This window comes from Vitis vinifera, chromosome 19 (assembly GCF_030704535.1).
Source record: "Vitis vinifera cultivar Pinot Noir 40024 chromosome 19, ASM3070453v1".
Taxonomy (NCBI): Eukaryota; Viridiplantae; Streptophyta; class Magnoliopsida; order Vitales; family Vitaceae; genus Vitis; species Vitis vinifera.
Genome location: NC_081823.1, coordinates 1,309,058 through 1,327,699, shown reverse-complemented (window position 1 = coordinate 1,327,699; position 18,642 = coordinate 1,309,058). Strand labels below are relative to the sequence as shown.

General features: G+C 33.7%; 2 protein-coding genes across 2 annotated transcripts; both read right to left on the bottom strand.

The window, feature by feature from the left end:
• Nucleotides 1-195: 195 nt before the first annotated feature.
• On the bottom strand, nucleotides 196-8,027 carry LOC100265921 (ras-related protein Rab11D-like). Its single transcript, XM_002285459.4, has 2 exons — nucleotides 7,599-8,027; nucleotides 196-801 (listed from the first exon to the last, which is right to left on the bottom strand). Exons 1-2 carry the CDS (start codon nucleotides 7,817-7,819, stop codon nucleotides 366-368), a joined length of 657 nt encoding a protein of 218 aa, XP_002285495.1. The 5' UTR covers nucleotides 7,820-8,027; the 3' UTR covers nucleotides 196-365.
• Nucleotides 8,028-14,491: 6,464 nt separating this feature from the next.
• LOC100262261 (epidermis-specific secreted glycoprotein EP1) lies at nucleotides 14,492-16,138 on the bottom strand. The gene has a single exon (XM_002283172.5). The coding sequence runs from the start codon at nucleotides 16,040-16,042 to the stop codon at nucleotides 14,708-14,710; it is 1,335 nt and encodes a 444-aa protein (XP_002283208.2). The 5' UTR covers nucleotides 16,043-16,138; the 3' UTR covers nucleotides 14,492-14,707.
• Between the last annotated feature and the right edge of the window lie 2,504 nt (nucleotides 16,139-18,642).

The window sequence follows — 18,642 nt, the reverse complement described above, 5'->3', positions numbered from 1 at the left end:
ATGCTTATTTTTAATGCAGGGGGATGGGGGTGGAGAGAGGGAGAGTCAAACTTAGCTGTGGAGTCCGGTGTGTCCTACCACCTAACTTCTCAAACAGAAAACAAAACACCAGCTTCACAAAAACTCTTGATTATGCAATTTGTCAAACAGATTCACTTGAAAAGAAAAGGAAAAAAAAAAAAAAAAAGACAGAGAAGCAATGGAAGTGCCTATTCTGCTCCCATATATCACGGTCCAATACAGCAAATCAATGTCTTATGAAGAACATCACTTTTTCCAGTTTCCTTCTGATGTCTATCCCTGAGAAAATATTACACCAAACAAAGAAGCCAAATCTACCCAAACACAATTCAATGCCCCAAACCTTACCCTGAGCAACACCCCACTCTTTTCAGAGCAGACGCGTCATCTTTCACATTTATTCTCTCCCCTTTGGCAGGTACAGATGAAGCGGCTCCTTCATCTCCTCCTTCCACCGACTTCTTGCTCACAATGCGGTATATCTGGGTCAGAACCTCTGCAAATGCATTCTCTACATTGGTCGCTTCCAGTGCAGAAGTCTCCATGAAGTAGAGTGACTCCCTCTCTGCATATGTCTTCCCATCTTCTGTTGAGACAGCCACAAGGTGGCGAAGATCGGATTTGTTGCCCACAAGCATCACAACGATGTTGGGGTCAGTGTGATTCCTCAATTCCTTCAGCCATCTGTCAACATTCTCAAAGGTTGCATGTCGGGTGACATCGTATACAAGGAGTGCACCTACAGCTCCTCGGTAGTAAGCACTGGTGATGGCTCGGTACCTATTAAGTCATGAAGGAATGTTATAACTCTGCAGAGTGATAAGTCACATACAGGAGACAATTCTTGGAACTTGGGGAGATCAACAGGGAGGTTAATTTTATTGACTTAACAGAAATTTCTTCAGCACCTAGAAATAGAAACATTCTGTCTTGCTCAGTAATATTTGAGGATCCCTGTAAAAAAGTTCACTACTAAATTCATACCATTCAGCAAAAATGGACTGATCTGATCGTTGTTTCGTTTGCAACTACCCGATGATTTGTGATGTTTGCATACACCAACCACATCCACAGACCAATTTGAGAGTCAAAGCAAAGCAAAAGGGAAATGTGTGAGCAAACAGCCACAGAAGGTGAAGAGAGCCAAGCATGAGAGATAGGTGAGAAAGACTCGATATAAAAAAGAAAAGAAGCTATAAAAAGAAATAAAGTAAGGCAGATGGTGACAGGCAAGAAACACTCGATACAACTGTATTTGTCTTTCCCACTTTGCCACCAATCTCTATGAAGGACAATCTTCAATAACATGAAGGGACACACCAGAAGGAAACAAAATGAAGAGAAAGGAGCAAAATCAGCAAGGTAAAAATCAATTCAACAAAGTAGAATGTGCTGCATGTTCGCTTTTGCACCTTCACCTATATAAAGAAAGCAGACAAGACTCAAAAACTAGTTACCAATTTCCAAAAAGCATCAAGAAGGAACCAGGCCTTAGCTCTAAAAGAATGGCATGCTTGTACGTGACAATTTCCCGAGGCAGAGGTCATTTTTTTATTCTTTCTTTTTTCAGATCAGTTACCAAAAACACAGTTCAAAGGGATGAATCCAACATAAAAGTTTTGGACCCAAAACAGTACAAGTATATGCAGCGCTGTTAAAAGCAGACATTCCTCTGTACAAGGATGTTCATCCAGTTGAGCTCCTCTCTCAAGGCAATCATGCAGTGGATGTGTAAGCAAACCATGGAGTAAAACATTTATTTCTCTGTTGTAAGGTATTTTTTTAACCTTCGTGAGTTATAGTGAGTGCTTTTTTTTTTTTTCTTTTTTTCTGATAGGTGAGTTAATAGTGAGTGCTGTCTTAATCATTTTTACCTGTGCAGATAAACTTGCCTTTCTGGATTAGCAAACATCTATTTTCCTTTTTGATTGCACTTTGTATAGAAGAATATGTACTTGTTAGAAGTGTTGGGCACCCTTCTTTAAACGTACTCTTTTGATTCAATTAAATGCTTGTTTCTAATTAAAAAACAATGAAGGTGACATAATTTCATGCTAGTACCAAATTTGATGAAGGTGATGAAAGAATAGTTAGGTTTTGGCATCACTTGTGGTACAGTAATTCCACTTTGAGTACCTCATATCCCGCTTTTTACTCCATTGCTGATCCTAAGGATGCTTGGGTAGCGGAAGATATGGGAGGAGATGGACCATGGATCCCTTGTATATTGAGAAATTTTTTAAATTGTGAGTTGGAATGGTGGAGTCATTACTTGAGCAGATTCAAAACATGATGTTTCAAAGAGATTATGAGGACAGGTTGGTTTGGAACTTTGGAGATAAACTAAGGGAAGTTCGCCATAAAATCCTTTTATGGATCATTGGAGTTTAGTTTTGAAGGTCCTTTTCCAGTGAATGAAGTTTGGGATTCTTGGATTTGGGATTCCTTGAAGGTGGTTCTTCTTTTGCGTGTGTGTGTGGGAAGCATTTGGGAAGACTAGCTAACAAGAACAGATCAGGCTCTAGCTAATATGTGTTCCTTGCGCAAGAGCAATTAATAGTCAGTCAAGTATATCTTACTTTAATTGGGTAACTCATATCCTATGGCCCTGATTATTCTCATTTTTTAACATTTTCTAGGAGCTCCATGTTCGGTGAAAAAGATGTTAGGGTGGCACAAGGGTGTTTTGTTGGGAAAAATCGAAGAGAAGTTTGGAGGAATGGCTCCTTTACTGAAGGACTTTTGGTGGCTAAAAGCAGTCGTTTAATTGCTAAAGGGATTTTTTTTATCTGGACGCTCGTTTGGTCTAGACTTAGTCTGGAAGCAGGCTGCTTGTAAATTGTGATAGGCAAAAACTGCTGGGTTAGTCATCTGCCTCGTAAATTGTGATAGTGTTAGCAAAAGTGTGGAAAAATATCAATTCAACAGCAAGTATGAATGCTGTTTGTCTATAGTGCAAATTTTCTTTTATAGGTATCTTTTTTGCCATTACACAAATCAAACCTCAAAACCCATTTGACACTTGAGCTAGGGCTCAAGAGGCATTTGTCTATTTTACACATTAAAATGATAGCAAGGGAAAAGACAAATCCAACAACCAACATTAATGAATAAACAGAATTTAAACCTTTCACCAAGGTGAGTAACTTTCATGTTTACGTATAAAGATGGGAAGGCTTTGTTTAGTCCCTTACATTCTCAATTTCCTCCTTTGAATATGGTTCCTTCCCCTTCCATATTTGGACCAAGAATAACTTGAAATCATAAATCTTATATGAATAAGATTTGCTAATGACCATCCATAAGGAATAAGCATCAATCACTCAACAATAGGCACAAACACTTATCTTCCTTGCATTCAGTCATGTGTAATTTTATATAATATAGCCAATATTGAAGCAAACACATATAACATTTTCATGGATGGTACTACATGTACCACCGCTTTCTTTTTCTTTTTGGTGTCCCCATTGGGACTTGAAACTGGAACCTCCCATAAACCCATCACAACCCTTTACCACTTGAACCAGGCCTCAAAGGCTAAATTGTAGCCCTGTCCCACCACTTTTACCGCATTTTAACCACCAACTTATATGCCAAGTAGTGATTGACTACAGTAAAAAATGGTCCGTGTTTACTAAATCCAAAAGTTTTTGCCATTTAATCCGGACCTAACACCTAGCAAGGTAATAAAAATGATGACACAACCGGTGATTTTCCATTTTTCTATATTACTCAATAGTCTTCAAAATTCTAATCCAAGTAATTAAAAACATTAAAATCCAAAACATTTAAAATAAAAACCCAACAAAAATAAAATTTACAAGAAAAACAGATATATCAGTTTGTGTTTATATTTATGCAGATATAAATAAGTAGATAATACACAAAATAAATAAAGTATTAATACTCCAAAAACAAAAAAAAAAAACAAAGAAATTATCGGATTATATATCATCTTATCACATATCAATAGATTTTTTTTTAATTTTTTTTTTTATGGATAAAGGAACTGTATATTACAAAGAGAAATGTAAAAAAAGTGCCCCAAAGTACATAGGGAGTATATAATGGGACATATCAATAGATAATCATCCCTCACTATAAATAATTCACAAAAATGAATAAATAAATAAACAAAAGACTATAAAGATTTATGATATTTATCACTTTAAGTAGATAGTTGACAGACAAAAAGAAAAAACTCTAGGGTTATCAGCAAATAATTCACAAAAATTCAAATAAATTAAATAAAATAAAAATGCCTAAAGTTCAAGGACCAGAAACAAGGCACACTCCGGCACAATCCAGCAGACAATCTATATATGAAAAACTTATATTAGAAAACAGGACCTTAGCTTGTGACATTTTGCTAGTTTACATCCATGAATACGACTAACAATAAAAGTTGCCCATTATCAAATCACACTACACTGCCATGACAGATGACCGTGGAACTCTGTACTCACCAAGGAATCTTCTACTTGAGGAATAAAAACATTCATGCCAACAGAGATAGCTGGGGTCCAAAGACATGGAGGAGCTAATAACATATGCATTTGCAGCAAACCTGGAAATTTTTAATGAAATTCTAGGATGTGTATGGCTTAGAGTGAAGTTATTGCCAAGAAAATGTATCTGATCAAAAAAAAAAAAAAATTGCCCAGAAAATGTATGGACATGTAGGTCACCATATAGAGAGTTAACCCAAACCAATTCACTCCTTTTTAGTCAGTGGTCATTGTCACACATGGACAAATTATTTATAATGATTTTTAGATTTACCCATTTGGTGTTATTTGTGCCTAATACTTAAATAGCCTCTGCAACTTGCACCCCACTTAAATAATACCATTTCAAAATTTCTACTAGTAGAGGGACATTTGGTGGGATAATAAAAATCATATGCCTAAATGCCTTTGTGGGCAGTTTAAAGATGCCCCAAATTATTTGAGTAAATTACAAAATATCATAAATGCTCCAACGGGACCATTCAATTTTAAGTCTCAGAAATGACAACCAAAAAATGTGTTTGTCAACCTTCTCAGGCGATCATGCAAACATATGAGCGTGAGTTTAGCAGAATACTAGTGCAGAAAATGCCAAACCCACAAAATAGAGGGTTATTGGCTACATATTTAACACTCATGGATTCATCTCAAACCTCCTCAAGCTCCATATTAAGCTCCAAACCCTAATAAACCATCTAATTCAAGAAAAGCTAGAGGGATATTAGATTTGCAAACCATGCTGGTCAACTCAGTAGATGTCTTTCTTTACTGGTATCTGCTCCAAGAACTACAAGAAAAAAGAAAATGTCCAAAACTAAAGCTTCAACTCTAATAAGGATGATCCAGCTAGAACCTTTCGTTCTATGCTCCCTTGATACCCAAATACTGCATGCTGAGCCTCCAGCTCAAATACCATTGCCACAGTTTTTTTAATCCATACAACTTACGAGAAAAGCAGAAGCATTCCAAATTCTAGTAAATGACATGCAAAAAATAAGTAAAGAAACCAACATAAAATCACAAACACAAAAAAAAAAAATGATTCAAATGGTTCACCCAATAAGAGTGTATTCACAGGCAAGGACAGTGAACAAACTTCACCAATGATATCAATTTTTTTTCCCTCTTCCAGAAAACCCACCAAAAAGCACCCATAAGCATAAAGCTTGAAACAAATACTCTTTTAATTCAATTGATTTACCCCAAAGTCCACAACAATTAATATCTAAAACAAGACCTGAACAATAGTTGCATAAAGAACCAAACTCACAAGAACAACCATCCTAGCAAGAGTCCACCCCAACAACAGCCACCACACTCTTTCTTAAGCATGCTTCATCATGCATATCATAGTCCACAATCATGACAGCCATCGCATTCTTACTTAAACATACTACTTAGAGGGGAGGATCCCTCCCTCAACTTCAGATACAAATAAAACCCCACAGAGTTTCAAATCCAAGGCCATTGTTGGACAAAGAACTGCAAGTTAGAAAGTTTTCTTCCCCAAAAAAGTTCCCTCAGACAAAATTGTGAAGAGGAAAAAAAAAACAAAAAGGAAATAAGAAATTGAAGATTGGTTCCCATTATGTGGATATCAAGTCTCAATACAAAATTGTTACTCATTTACAGACAAACAGCAAAGAAATGGTATCTCCTAGATATCACAACACAGATCACTCATTTAGCTTCTTTCAGATATCACACAGTAAATCCCACCTGAAAGGTTTTCTAAAACCTATTGGGCTATGAGTGTTAGAAAAGTTTAGCATGAATAACCACAAGCTGCAACAAATAGTCTCAAAGCTCAGGCTTGACCATGAAATTCATGCAAGAGATTCCTCCTAGTAACCATCCTGAAATCCAAGGAGGTGTTCTTGAAAAGATGGTGACCCTCATGCTACACCCTTTTATGCAGCATAAATTTAATAGTCAAGCCATAGATCTTCCAGAGAAGAGCATTGCCGGGTCCAGGGAAAGCAGATTCTCAGTTACCCGCTTTTTTTAAGCACAGGAGGTTGCTCCTAGATCATAAGGCTGATGCTAGTATGAAAGCTGGGCACTGATTCAGAGGCTTAACCAGCTCGGTTTAAACAAGAACAGAAAAACAAGTATACCCGGGAACATAATGGCATCCATTATAAAACATCAAAGATTTAATACACAAAAAAATTCAGGATTAACAAGAGCATAAAAAAAAAAAAATCAAATTTCAAAACCTCTGTTCTTACGATATACACCTCAAGGTTCAAAACTCAAGCAGTCAAATCCATTAAAAAAATTTACTAAAACCCTCACCAAGGTAACCCTCTGGTAAACCAATCCTGTAATGATATAGTACTCAGAATTGCTTATTCTGAATCGCTCAAAATCCACAAAAGGAAAACAAGCCCCTCCAGAAGGAAACGCATATTTGTCAATTGACCAAATCTTCAAGCCCCTTCAAAGTTCAAATGTTAAAAAGTCAAAACCATCTATAAAATATACCAAAACCTTACCGTTACTACCGCCATAGCCAAGTTGGAAAACAGTCCATTCTAGACATGCATCCAGGATACCAAAAAAAACCTATATAAAACCCGGATTAGGAAAACCGGAGAACTTAAAAGTTGACCTCTTTAAACTGCAGATCTCAACCAATCAAACCCATTTCTGGAAAATTCACTTAAACCCCAACCCCAACTGCTAGCCCCGGTAATTCAACAAGCCTAATTCAGCTACTTGGCTTAGAAGACGTGAAGTTGATTTTTTTCCCCCAAACCAGAATAACACAAAAATACAAGATTCAAAATTCTACTTTACTATCCTCAGTTTTCTCAGCAACCAAACAGATCACAACAGAAACGCACACAAAGCTTCACAAAAACACAAAACATCAAAGACCCAGATAAGCAAAAGCAAAGTGATTCGAGAAAAAATCAGACCCAGACAGAAAAACCAAAGTTACTCAAGTGAAATCAAAACCCAGAGAAGACAACCCCAAGTTGCCGAGGGAAAATCAAAACCAACCCAAGATTCAAGGATGAAAGAAACACAAAACCCAGAAAAAGGAAAAGCAAATATCACCTTTCTTGACCCGCAGTGTCCCAAATCTGAGCCTTGATGACCTTGCCATCGACGTTCAAGGTCCTGGTAGCGAACTCTACACCAATAGTGGACTTGGACTCGAGATTGAACTCGTTCTTGGTGAACCTAGAGAGCAAGTTGGACTTGCCCACACCAGAGTCTCCAATCAAGACAACCTTGAAGAGGTAGTCATAGTCATCTTCAGCTCTGTAGCCAGCCATGTCTGATGCTTCCTCTTCCCTCCGAAAAAACCCTAGAAAAATATGCAGAGAGAGTAAAGTAGAGTGGAGATTTGTGAAGGAGAAGGAAGAGGGAAGTGAGAATGAATACTAATAATTATGATTAGAACCTTTGTTTGGCTGCTTAACAAGTGAGCTGAGAAAAAAAAATGAAAAATGTCTAAAAAGCGCCAGAATCATGTGTGTTTCCCATCTGCCATCAACTGTTTTTCTTTTCTTTTCCTTTTTAATTAATAACAAATATGTAATTTTTCAAAATATATCCATAAATTTTTTAATCTCTAAAATAAAAATAAAAAAAATTGAAATTTGTTTTGAGAACAAAAATTTGAGGGGGGAGAGTTGGTTATTAAGATCATTAAATATTAGTATTAAATTTGTCAAGAGATAATATGATTGAGAAGTTTGATAATTATTATTCATTATATTTTAATTATTTTTTCTTCATTTTAATAAATCCAGGTTGGAATCATCAATTTTAAAAGTGATAATATAATATAAAATTATTATCAAATATGAATAACTTTTTATATAGATTAAATAAAATTTTTATAATAAGTATTTTTGAAATAAATATATCATAAAAAAATAATTGATTGGTTAAAAGTCAAAATTGAAGTTAAGTTGAAATCATAATTTTTAAAATTAGATATGAAATAGTATTTCATATACATTAAAATAGAACTTCAGGTAGAAGTTAGGCTTATTTGGAATTTTTTTTGGGAATAGTAGATGTTTTTAAAAAAAAAAAAAAAAAAAACACGTCTAATAATAAAAAACTATTTTTTTATTTTTTATTGTTAAGAAAAAAAAAGATTTTTAAATAATATCTTTTAACTATTTTTTTGATTATTTTCACTTTTTTTTAGGAGTATCTTAAAAAATAATTATACAAATATGTGGAATAATTAAAAATAAAATATTAGATATAAAAATTATTTTTAAAATATTTAAAATTGGTTAAAAATATTTTAATTTTTCAAACAAACCTTTAAATTATAGAATATTAGGGAACGATTTTTAAAAACTATTCTCTAAAATTGTTTTTGAAAATCATTAATAAACAGACATTTTATATATATTTTTTTAAATCATCAATTTTTTTTTATAAAATTAATTAAATAGATACAAGAACCCAAATGCAAATTCAAATTCAATTGGTATGGAAGACTTGCATTTTTATAAAATGCTTTTACATAAAAATAAAATATTTTCTTTAAGACCTTTTTGCAATAAAAATAAATATATGGTCATATATTTATTGAAAATATTTTATTTTTAAAAATTGAGCTAAAAATTCTCAATTATTACAATAGGCCCAAAGCCCACTCGAAAATTTTGAGCCGAAGTGGAGTTCAACGTGCATATAAGTTTTGCCCAATTCCGGCCTCATAAGGCTTAGTTTGGGCTGATTTATTAGCTCGAGCCCAACCCAAAAATACAGTACATACCCACTAAACTAAAGCCTCTTACTAATTAAATAACCAACATGATCGTATTTGTTAAATTCTTTGGCATGGGGTTGGGCTTGAGCTAGCTAGAAATTAAATTTGGAATTTGGCTCGAACTCAAATGAGGGATGTCCAGGCCCGGCCCGGCCCATGTACTAAACAGGGCCTAAAATCATGAGGAAAACCATATTTTATCCTTGCCTTTGAACCTCCGAGGCAAAGAAGTATGATCTACATGGGATATGTACATCCCACCTGTTAGCTTAGGATTAATATACTCTATCTAAAAGCGATATATATATAAAAAAAAGGTGAATAATAAATTCTATCACTTATCATTTTTCGTTGGTTGCATATAAAATAAGAATAATGATAAGATAATTTATCTTATTCGATTACTAATCAAATATGTGATAAGATCTGTTATTTTATTTTTTTTATCTTATTTTATATTATCTCCGACCAATTAAATCTCAATATATTTGATTTTAAATTTAATATGTTGTGCATTCTTCAAAAGCATATTTATAAGAAATATTATTAATTAATGGAATTTGTCCCAAAGTAATCACATTTGGGTTGGCTTTTGAAATTTTTGTACCTCGATGTACCTTCAAACCAACGTCTTAATAGTTTTAGGTATTTTTGAGATATGACTAACTAAAGTTGCAAATTGCTGAAAATTTGAAAATATTAGTCAATGTTTGAATGTGCTTTTTGTTTTTATTTTTAATGATAGATTTTTTTTATACAAAATATAAAATTTCTTATATTAAAAATGGATATTTATCTTCTTTTTTTAAAATTTAAAAAAAAATATTTTTTTACTACTTTAAATTTTAAAAATTTTAAAGGCATTTTTAAGTATACAAATTTTGTGTCTATTTATTAAATAAGAAATATATCTAAACATGCACTTAGAATGTGGAATTTTAAAAATCTATCAATGCATCGGATGAAAAAGCCCCAAGAAAGGATAAAAACATATTCTACATTAGCAAAGGTGTCCTTTAATTTCCATGAAGAGACATCTAAATTTTAGTTCACTTTCTTTTTTTTCATTTCCCTTTAACCATGTAGTGCCATATATCTATCTATCTATCTATCTATCTGTGTGTGTGTGGATTCATGTATAAAGTCTACAGGTCACATAATGATGATTTTCCTCATCTTCCTCCTGTTAGAGATATTCTTAGAATGTGCATGACCATCAACACAAACTAAAGGTGTGTTGTGACAACGAAAACTTTTATACACACAAGGTTAATTTAAGAATACAAAGATAAAATAATTACACATATGTAACACAAGGTTTTAACGTGATTTGACCAACCATACTTACGTTCACGGACGAGAGAGAATCATTCCACTATACAATACAAAATATTACAAATGATAGAACCGGTTATATCTATTGGGTTCTTGAAACATCCCATGTTTCCTCACTCTTTATATTCATACCCTATCACGAGTCCTCCTGCTCCATTGTGTACCTCCCATTCTTTCTCACATCTTTATCTACCTCATATAGTCTTTACAAATCCATCTCCATTTCATGACTTTTTCATCTCATAACCTAAAATATTTATAGAGGTATTTCTAACAACTTTCCTTATTCTATAAGGAAACCTAATATTTAAATAATATATTAACTTAGGAAATATTTTATACAATATTCTTTACGAAAATGAATCTTTACTAATGATGAATTTAGGACAATTCCCAACAAGGTCCATGAGGAGTCAAACTCATGATCACCTTGTGTGTCACATTCTGGTAATCAAACATAATGCATAAAAATATATATGGTTCTCCAACTTTTTATTTTTATTTTTATTTATTCAATCTCTCCCACTTTCAATACAAATATGAAATTAATAGATTCATTCTCTCCCACTTCTCCAACCTTTTTTTATTTATTCATTCTCTCCCACTTTCAAATACAAATATGAAATATTTATTCTCTCCCACTTTCAATACAAATATGAAATTCCCTTTCTCTCTCTCTCTCTCATTCATATATATATATATATATATATATATATATATTAATATGCTCTCTTTTGTACATACAAAAGCAAACATAGGCATCTTCAAAGCTCTAGCCCAAGGCATATTGACAAGAAGTAAAACGACTAAAATATCTTCTCCCCAACCCTTTATTCATACTTTCATTTCTCTTCTTCATAAGCATTGTTACACCCCAATAATCATTCCCTCAACATAATGTTGTTGTGACGGACTTTAATTATATCATTGAAAATCAATTAGTGTTAAGTAAGGTTAAACTAAACCCTTTATAGCATTTGATCATCATCGTTTGGGTGACCCATTCTCAAACTTAAGAGCGACATTGTTGCACCCCCAATATATAGCATTGGGAATATTAGTGAAAAATAATGTCAAAAAATTTATTCTTTTTGCGATTGAGTGCTTGCCTTGCTCTTGTTTTCTCGTGGTAAATGGAAATGGATGTATGAGGGAAGTTAGAGAAACTATTTTAATTTTCTTTAGTAATTAAATTGGTGTAAAAGAAATAACTAGCTTGAACTAAAGGATGTTTAGATGCCATAAGAAAAAAATATTAGAAATAAATTAATTCTAATCCTTGAGTATGGGCCTTGCCTTGGTTATGAAAGTTCTGATAAGATTGAATTATATAAGTACGAAACTGACCCAATGTTTTTAAATTGTTAAAGTTGCAGCCAAACAACTGGATGTTCCCATGCCATACCTCCCAATATTACATCATGCCCTAGGTCTGGTGTGTCTATGTATATGTATTTTGGCATGTGCATGTTTGGATAAAGAGGACGAATGTGATTTTATTAATTAAGGAAAATGATTGGAATCTGTCTCATAGTAATTAAGGTTAATTTGGATTTTGAATATTTTTCACAAATTTTTCTTCACACTAACATTTGATCAGTGTAAAAGAGGACAAGAAACATTGATGTTCCTCATGAAAACTAAGAGGTAATTATATTAAAATATTAACCAAACAGCATCGCACAGTTTCAAATTGGGTCCAGAACTTTACTTTGTTGTATTTGAAACAGATGGTTAAAATTAAGCATGGTATATATATATCTTTTTTTTTTTTTGGTATAGTTCAAGTTTGTTTGAAAGTGTTTTTACAAATTCTATTATAAAAAATGTTTTTGAAAAAAAAAAGTTATTTATAGAAAATACTTTTAAAAAATTGAAAAATCACTTAGAATTCATTAGACAACATTTTTAAAAAGCATTTCCAACTTTAAAAATATTTTTTATATAAAAAAAATTACATTTGATAAAATTTTAAAAACATTTTTAAAAAATTGAAAAACAATTTGTAATGCTTTTTTTTAAAGAAATATTTAATAGTTAATTTTCTTAAAAATAGTTTTAGAGAACCCTGTAAGGGAGTGAGATAGAATATATAAAACCCTAAGTTCTGTGGGAGGAGATAAGGGCTCTTTTGCATTCTTGTTTGAGAATAAGCCGATGATTCATAGATAGTGGCTTGGTTAAGGGAACTTATTGGAGTCGTAGCAAAAACTTAGGTGATCTATCCGTGATCGAATGAAAGTAAGTGGAGGTTTCATCAAAACGTATTTTTATAATATTTTCTTATAAACACTTGATAAATAATTTGCTTAAAAGCAGCTCTAAAGAAATAATTCTACTAATAAAAAAACTGCCAAACTTCATTTTCGTCTTCTTCTCATTGATTCACCTTCATTCTTCGTCTTCTTATGCATTCACCGCCATCAACAATGGCTGAGGTCAGTGGGCGGCGCCGCCTTGACTCATGGCCTTTTTTTTTTCTCACATTAATTCAGTTTAAATATACTAAAATTACTCTTCCGCAGCAATTGTCCCTCCAAGCCTGCAATCTGTCTGATTCCTGATCTCCCCCACTTGCCATAACAATATATATGATCACAAACCTCAATTGGCTTTGTCTAAATTGCAATATATATATATATATATATAGAAAGACGACAGCCAACATCTTTGTTTTCATTTCCCAATCAAAGTTGCTTACAGGGATCATTATAATATGCTCCTTCACATGGACAGAAATAAATTAATAAGAAGAAACGGATGAAAATGTTGGACTAGAAAGATAGTTCAATGACTATAGATTAATCCCCACCTTCTATATATAAATAGAGGCCTGTTTGGCTATAGCCCAAGGCACGTCTACAAGTAATAGAGCAACCAGGATGTCTCCTCCCACTCCATTCATACTCTCATTTCTCTTCCTATTCTCCATTTCAATCTCTTCTTTCACTGTCCATGCTTCTGTTCCCAACAACAGTACCTTCAAGTATGTCAATAAAGGCGAATTCGGGCCTTATATCGTTGAGTATGATGGCAACTACCGCACTCTTCTTTTATTCTTCTTCAAATTTTCACATATTTCTTAGTAAAATTCTTCATCAGAAGTTTAAGATTAATTGAATTTTCTCCTCAATGTAGTAGGATGATCTATGGGTACCAAGTTCATCATGTCAGTCTGCAGATAAATATTGTTTGATTAATTCATTCTCAGTAGAAAGTCATGTTTTGAGGTAACAGTATGGCCCTCTCATAGTTGTAAAGTTCAGATAGATTAAATTATTTAAGTATGAAACTGACCCAATGTTACACTCACATTATAATATTATTAAATTGTTAAAGTAGCAGCCAAACAACCGGATATTCCCATGCTATACCTCCCAATATTATATCATGTCCTAGATCTGGTATATATTGTGGCATGTGCTCGGAGAAAAGAGAAGAAAAAGAATTTTTTTGAGGAAAATTATTGGAAAATTTCTCATTTAACTAAATAGCATATCACATAACAATAAATCCTAAGATGGACATATATTTTCTATACATTGGATTTAATTACGTAGTAATATATATTCTTAAGATGGACATTATGATATCTTATAGGTAAGATTTAGATAATATTTTTTGGGTGAACCTTAGGACTTGTGATCATGTAAATTGTGGTGGCAGTCATTCTTTATAAGTAGAATTTGATATATGCTTTTCGTAAGTTAAAATATGTTAATTAATCAAAGAATAGAAGGATCATTGCAAAGGTAATGTTAAAGAGGTTGATGGTATCCACCTCGTTAAATCATAGATACCATTTAATGGGGGCGGGGGTGAGATTTGCATACAATCGATTATTAGGTCAAATAGTGGAATTTGGAAAAACTCATCAAAGAAAATAACAGTTTCAAACCTAGTACATTCCATTTATCCGCAGATAGCTTACAATGCTCATAAAGAAGAAGAAGAAGAAGAGAAAGGAAAACAAGCATATATTCAAAAGGGAGAAGGAAAAGAAAACTTCACCATTAATCTTTTCCACTTCCCCTTATTCATCATCATCATAACAAAGATTAACTCCAAACAACAAAGCTCTGTGCTCTGTTCAGAACTTATTAGGTGCCTTTATGTAAGCCAAATGTGTTGAATTCTGGACTTTGGTTAAGGTGTTAAGGTCATATGCGATCCAACACCTTGATGTGAGTGTGTGGTAGAAATAGCCCAGACACTTACAGTCCCTGGTACATTTATCCGAACATTGCTTCTCCTTCATGGGTCCATCTCCCTTACTGTACTTGCTCGTGAATTGATCAACCCCTTCAAGTTTGTAGTAGTGAAAATCTTTTACCCCACAACCAGATAGCTTCAATGGCGCACAGTCCTTGCTCCACCCCATCAGGCCCTTTGGTGATGGGCAAGCAACACACTGGCTGTCCTCACAGAGGCCAAACTTCCCACATCGCTCTGGCAATTGGCACTCAGTCTCATCACCTGAATCTCTATCAAAAAGAGTGTAGGTCACTTGCCAACCCTGATAATCCACCTTGTCAAAATACGTATACAATCTGATGTTCCCATCCATATCAAGACGAAGAAATGTTGATGTACTATTGTACTTGGGTCTAACCAAAATACGGCCTCCAGTCGGATATGGTGAGTTGGAGAGATGGTAGTTCAAGTTTAGATAATAAGCATAACCAAGACCATCTGGAGAACCAGTCAGAGTTACATTCTGCAGAGAACCCTTATCAATAGTAAACCATACTGAAGATGTAGCATAGAGAATTGGCTTTGGGGAGTTGGTACCCCTATAGTACATAGCCAATCTTTTGGGTTCCATAACCAAGCTATATTTCCCATCTGAGTTGTCTGCCGCAGATGCCCGGCTAACAAGCTTGGTTACGCCCCCTACTCGAAGGGACTGATCCACCAGCAAGACATCAGTGGGATAATCGAAACTCTGCCAAATGAATTTACCTTTTGAGTCATGGAGCACCAAGTTCCCATTTGAAAGCAATTTGAGCCCCACCACGCCCTTGTTGGCTGTGCCGGTCTGCCAAGCAACTCTGCCATCAGCATTGGCCAAGACAAGATTTCCATCTGTGCCGAAGGTTAGTGTTGCATTCTCTCCAACTGGTTTCCCTCGGTTGGCTTCCCACACCCAACGATAGATTGGCTCAGTCCGCTGAATAGCCATTCTTAAAGCAAGGGTGTAGGCATTAGGGGTGGTGTTATAGAAACAAAATTGGAAGGGTGAAGCAAAGATCGGAAGGGTGCGGTAGTCTCCACCATACTCAACGATATAAGGCCCGAATTCGCCTTCGTTGACATACTTGAAAGTGTTTTTGATGGGAACAGAAGCATGAGCAGTGAAAGAAGAGAGTAAAATGAAGGATAGGAAGAGAAATGGGAATATGAATGAAGGGGGAGAACAGGACATCTTGGCTGCTCTACTGCTTGTAGATGTGCCTTGGGCTAGAGCCAAACAGGCCTCTATTTATAGCAGAGAGAGCAAGAGGTGGGGTTATGAATGAAATTTTTTTAAGGCATGATACAGCCACGTTGGTAAATATTTGAAGGAATTGTTTGCCCCCCAGAGAACATCTGGTCTTCATTGGTGGCCTTGAACAGTCAAAGCAGCAGTAACATATTGTGGCGGAAAGATAAGGGAAGGAAAGAAATCATTCTCTCACCTGTATCTGGACATGGATACGTATATTATATAGGCATATCCAAACTTTTGAGGTGTACTGTCAGAAGCTATCCCTTTGGGAACTGGGAAGTCATTGGCACTGCCAATTTCGAACCCAATTTGAGTGGGATGTGCTGTTTGATTAGGATTGAACTGTGGCACAACTCTTTTACTATGCTACTTAATAACACTTTTTACTATTATGGCGGGATCATTTTTTTTTTTTAAGGATATCTGCTCGGTCTTGTCTTGTTATTAACGAGTTTATGACGGATTTAGGAATTGTTTTAGAACTTTAGATGGATTTGGGATGGGTTCGAATTATAAAATGGCCATGTGGTATAATAATTAAAGGAGAAGCAATAATAAGGAATATCTTTATGTTGTAAACTAAAGAAGTGAAGCCTCTGGTGGTTATGGTGGCCAAGAGAAGGCGCTCATGACACACCCTTCAATAATGGTGGTGATCTATCCACTTTAATAGTGCCGTTAGGATACATAACAAGTCTCTGTCTTTTGTTTTTTCCTCTGGCCAATTATGGTTGCCATTTACTCGATGCAGGAGAAAAAGTTACTTTGCAACTGTAGGTAAGAAGGAAAGAAAATGAAAGGAAAATAAGGATATGCTTAAGCAAGATAGATATTTTATTTTCTTCCCATACTTTTCACAATAAATCAAGTATATTTTTTACTTTATACTTTTTTTTTCTAGTATTTTCTATGGGTTGAATTAGGGGTAGCGTTATATAAGCAAAATTGCTATTGTGAAGATGAGAAGAGTGAGAGAAAAGACTGAAATGGTAGATGTGTCTCATTGTGTTATGTTTGATGACAAAACTTATTTTTACTGTGAAAAATTGATTGTGTGAAATTAGAGTTGTTTTTTTTTTTTTTTTAAATAAAATAAAATAAAAAAATAAAACCCTAAGATAACTCCTTATTAAAGGAAAAATATACTTACAAAGAATCGAGTTCAAATCTATGATCACATTACTTATGGGAAAGGTATTACAAGGATAATACGTCTTTAATTCTCAAATAAACCTCTACTTATAGAAGGTGAAGAAGTAATCTATTTTCATTGAATTATCTTTTTAATCTAATTAATATGAAAGAATACCACTATTAGATTTTTTTGCAACAATATTTTATTCTTATTTTCTCATTAATTTATCTATCCATGTGAAGGAGCATATTATTGTAATCCCTATAAGCAGCTTTGATTGGTAAATGAAAACAAAGATATATGTTGGTTGCCATCTTTTTTTTTTTTTAATATATTGAAATTTAGACAAAGTTAATTGAGGTTTGTGTTCAAAAGCTAGCATAAAGTAATATCATATATATTGTTATGGAGAGTGGGGGAGACCAATAATCAGAGACAGGCTGGAGGCATGGAACTAGCATATAGTAATATACATATGGTCTTCATTGATAAGTATATATATAGAGTCTAAGAAGATGAATTAGTATACCAAATGAAGATATATCCATGCTTAATTTTAAGCATCTGCTTCATTTTCCTGGATGTTATTAGGCAATAATTGGTTTTGTAATGAGCATCAAACTTGACAAATTGTATCACATCGATTAAGAAGAGCGTCAATATTGTTGATCCAATCATCATAGTTATGATTTGTGACCTTAGAGAGCCCATAATCTCTTTTGTTTGGTTTTCAAAATTGATCAGATGTCGGGAGAGGCCAAGGCTACCAATCAAGGGAAGCATTTGGCTTCCTTATTAAAGGAGACATTTGATGAATTTAGTTTGATTTAGACTAGGCTAACACATTTGTGGGTGAGGTGAATTTTTGTAGCTTCAATGTTGAGATTGATTAGGATTGATTCTTCATTAATACACACTATTATTGAGATAATTAACACCATGCAAATGATTAAATTGATCGTAAAAGTTGGGACTTTGTTGATTATGTTTAACCGATTTTCTATATAATTATAGGAATTGGACTTTGTTTTAGGTTGTAATTATAAATCAGTCCCTAGAAACTTGTGTGTTTTGAATTTTTTCTTTATTTATATAAGAGATAAAAATAAATAAATTTAAAACACATGTAATAATAATTTATTAATTTTAAATCTAATTAATTTCTTTTTAATGTTTTCTTTTTTCTCATTTTTTGCTCTTTATTTTCTTAGATTTCATTTGAATAATAGAAAATAGTCAAAATACTAGAAAAAGAAAACATAATAAATTATTAATTTTCTTTTATTTTATTTTCTTCATTTGTTTTCATGTCACCGATCGAGTTCAAATCTTATCCACAGTGGTACAATAACTTCTGCATGCTCCCGCACCAAGTAAATGGCAAAACACAGTAGCCCAAAGG

Bases quoted from the DNA above. Each gene is read 5' to 3' on its own strand.
- LOC100265921 (XM_002285459.4), bottom strand. From the start codon at position 7,819: ATGGCTGGCTACAGAGCTGAAGATGACTATGACTACCTCTTCAAGGTT. The intron at 802-7,598 runs GTGATATTTGCT...ATGACTTAATAG, and splicing joins GACACTGCGGGTCAAGAAAG to GTACCGAGCCATCACCAGTG.
- LOC100262261 (XM_002283172.5), bottom strand. From the start codon at position 16,042: ATGTCCTGTTCTCCCCCTTCATTCATATTCCCATTTCTCTTCCTATCC.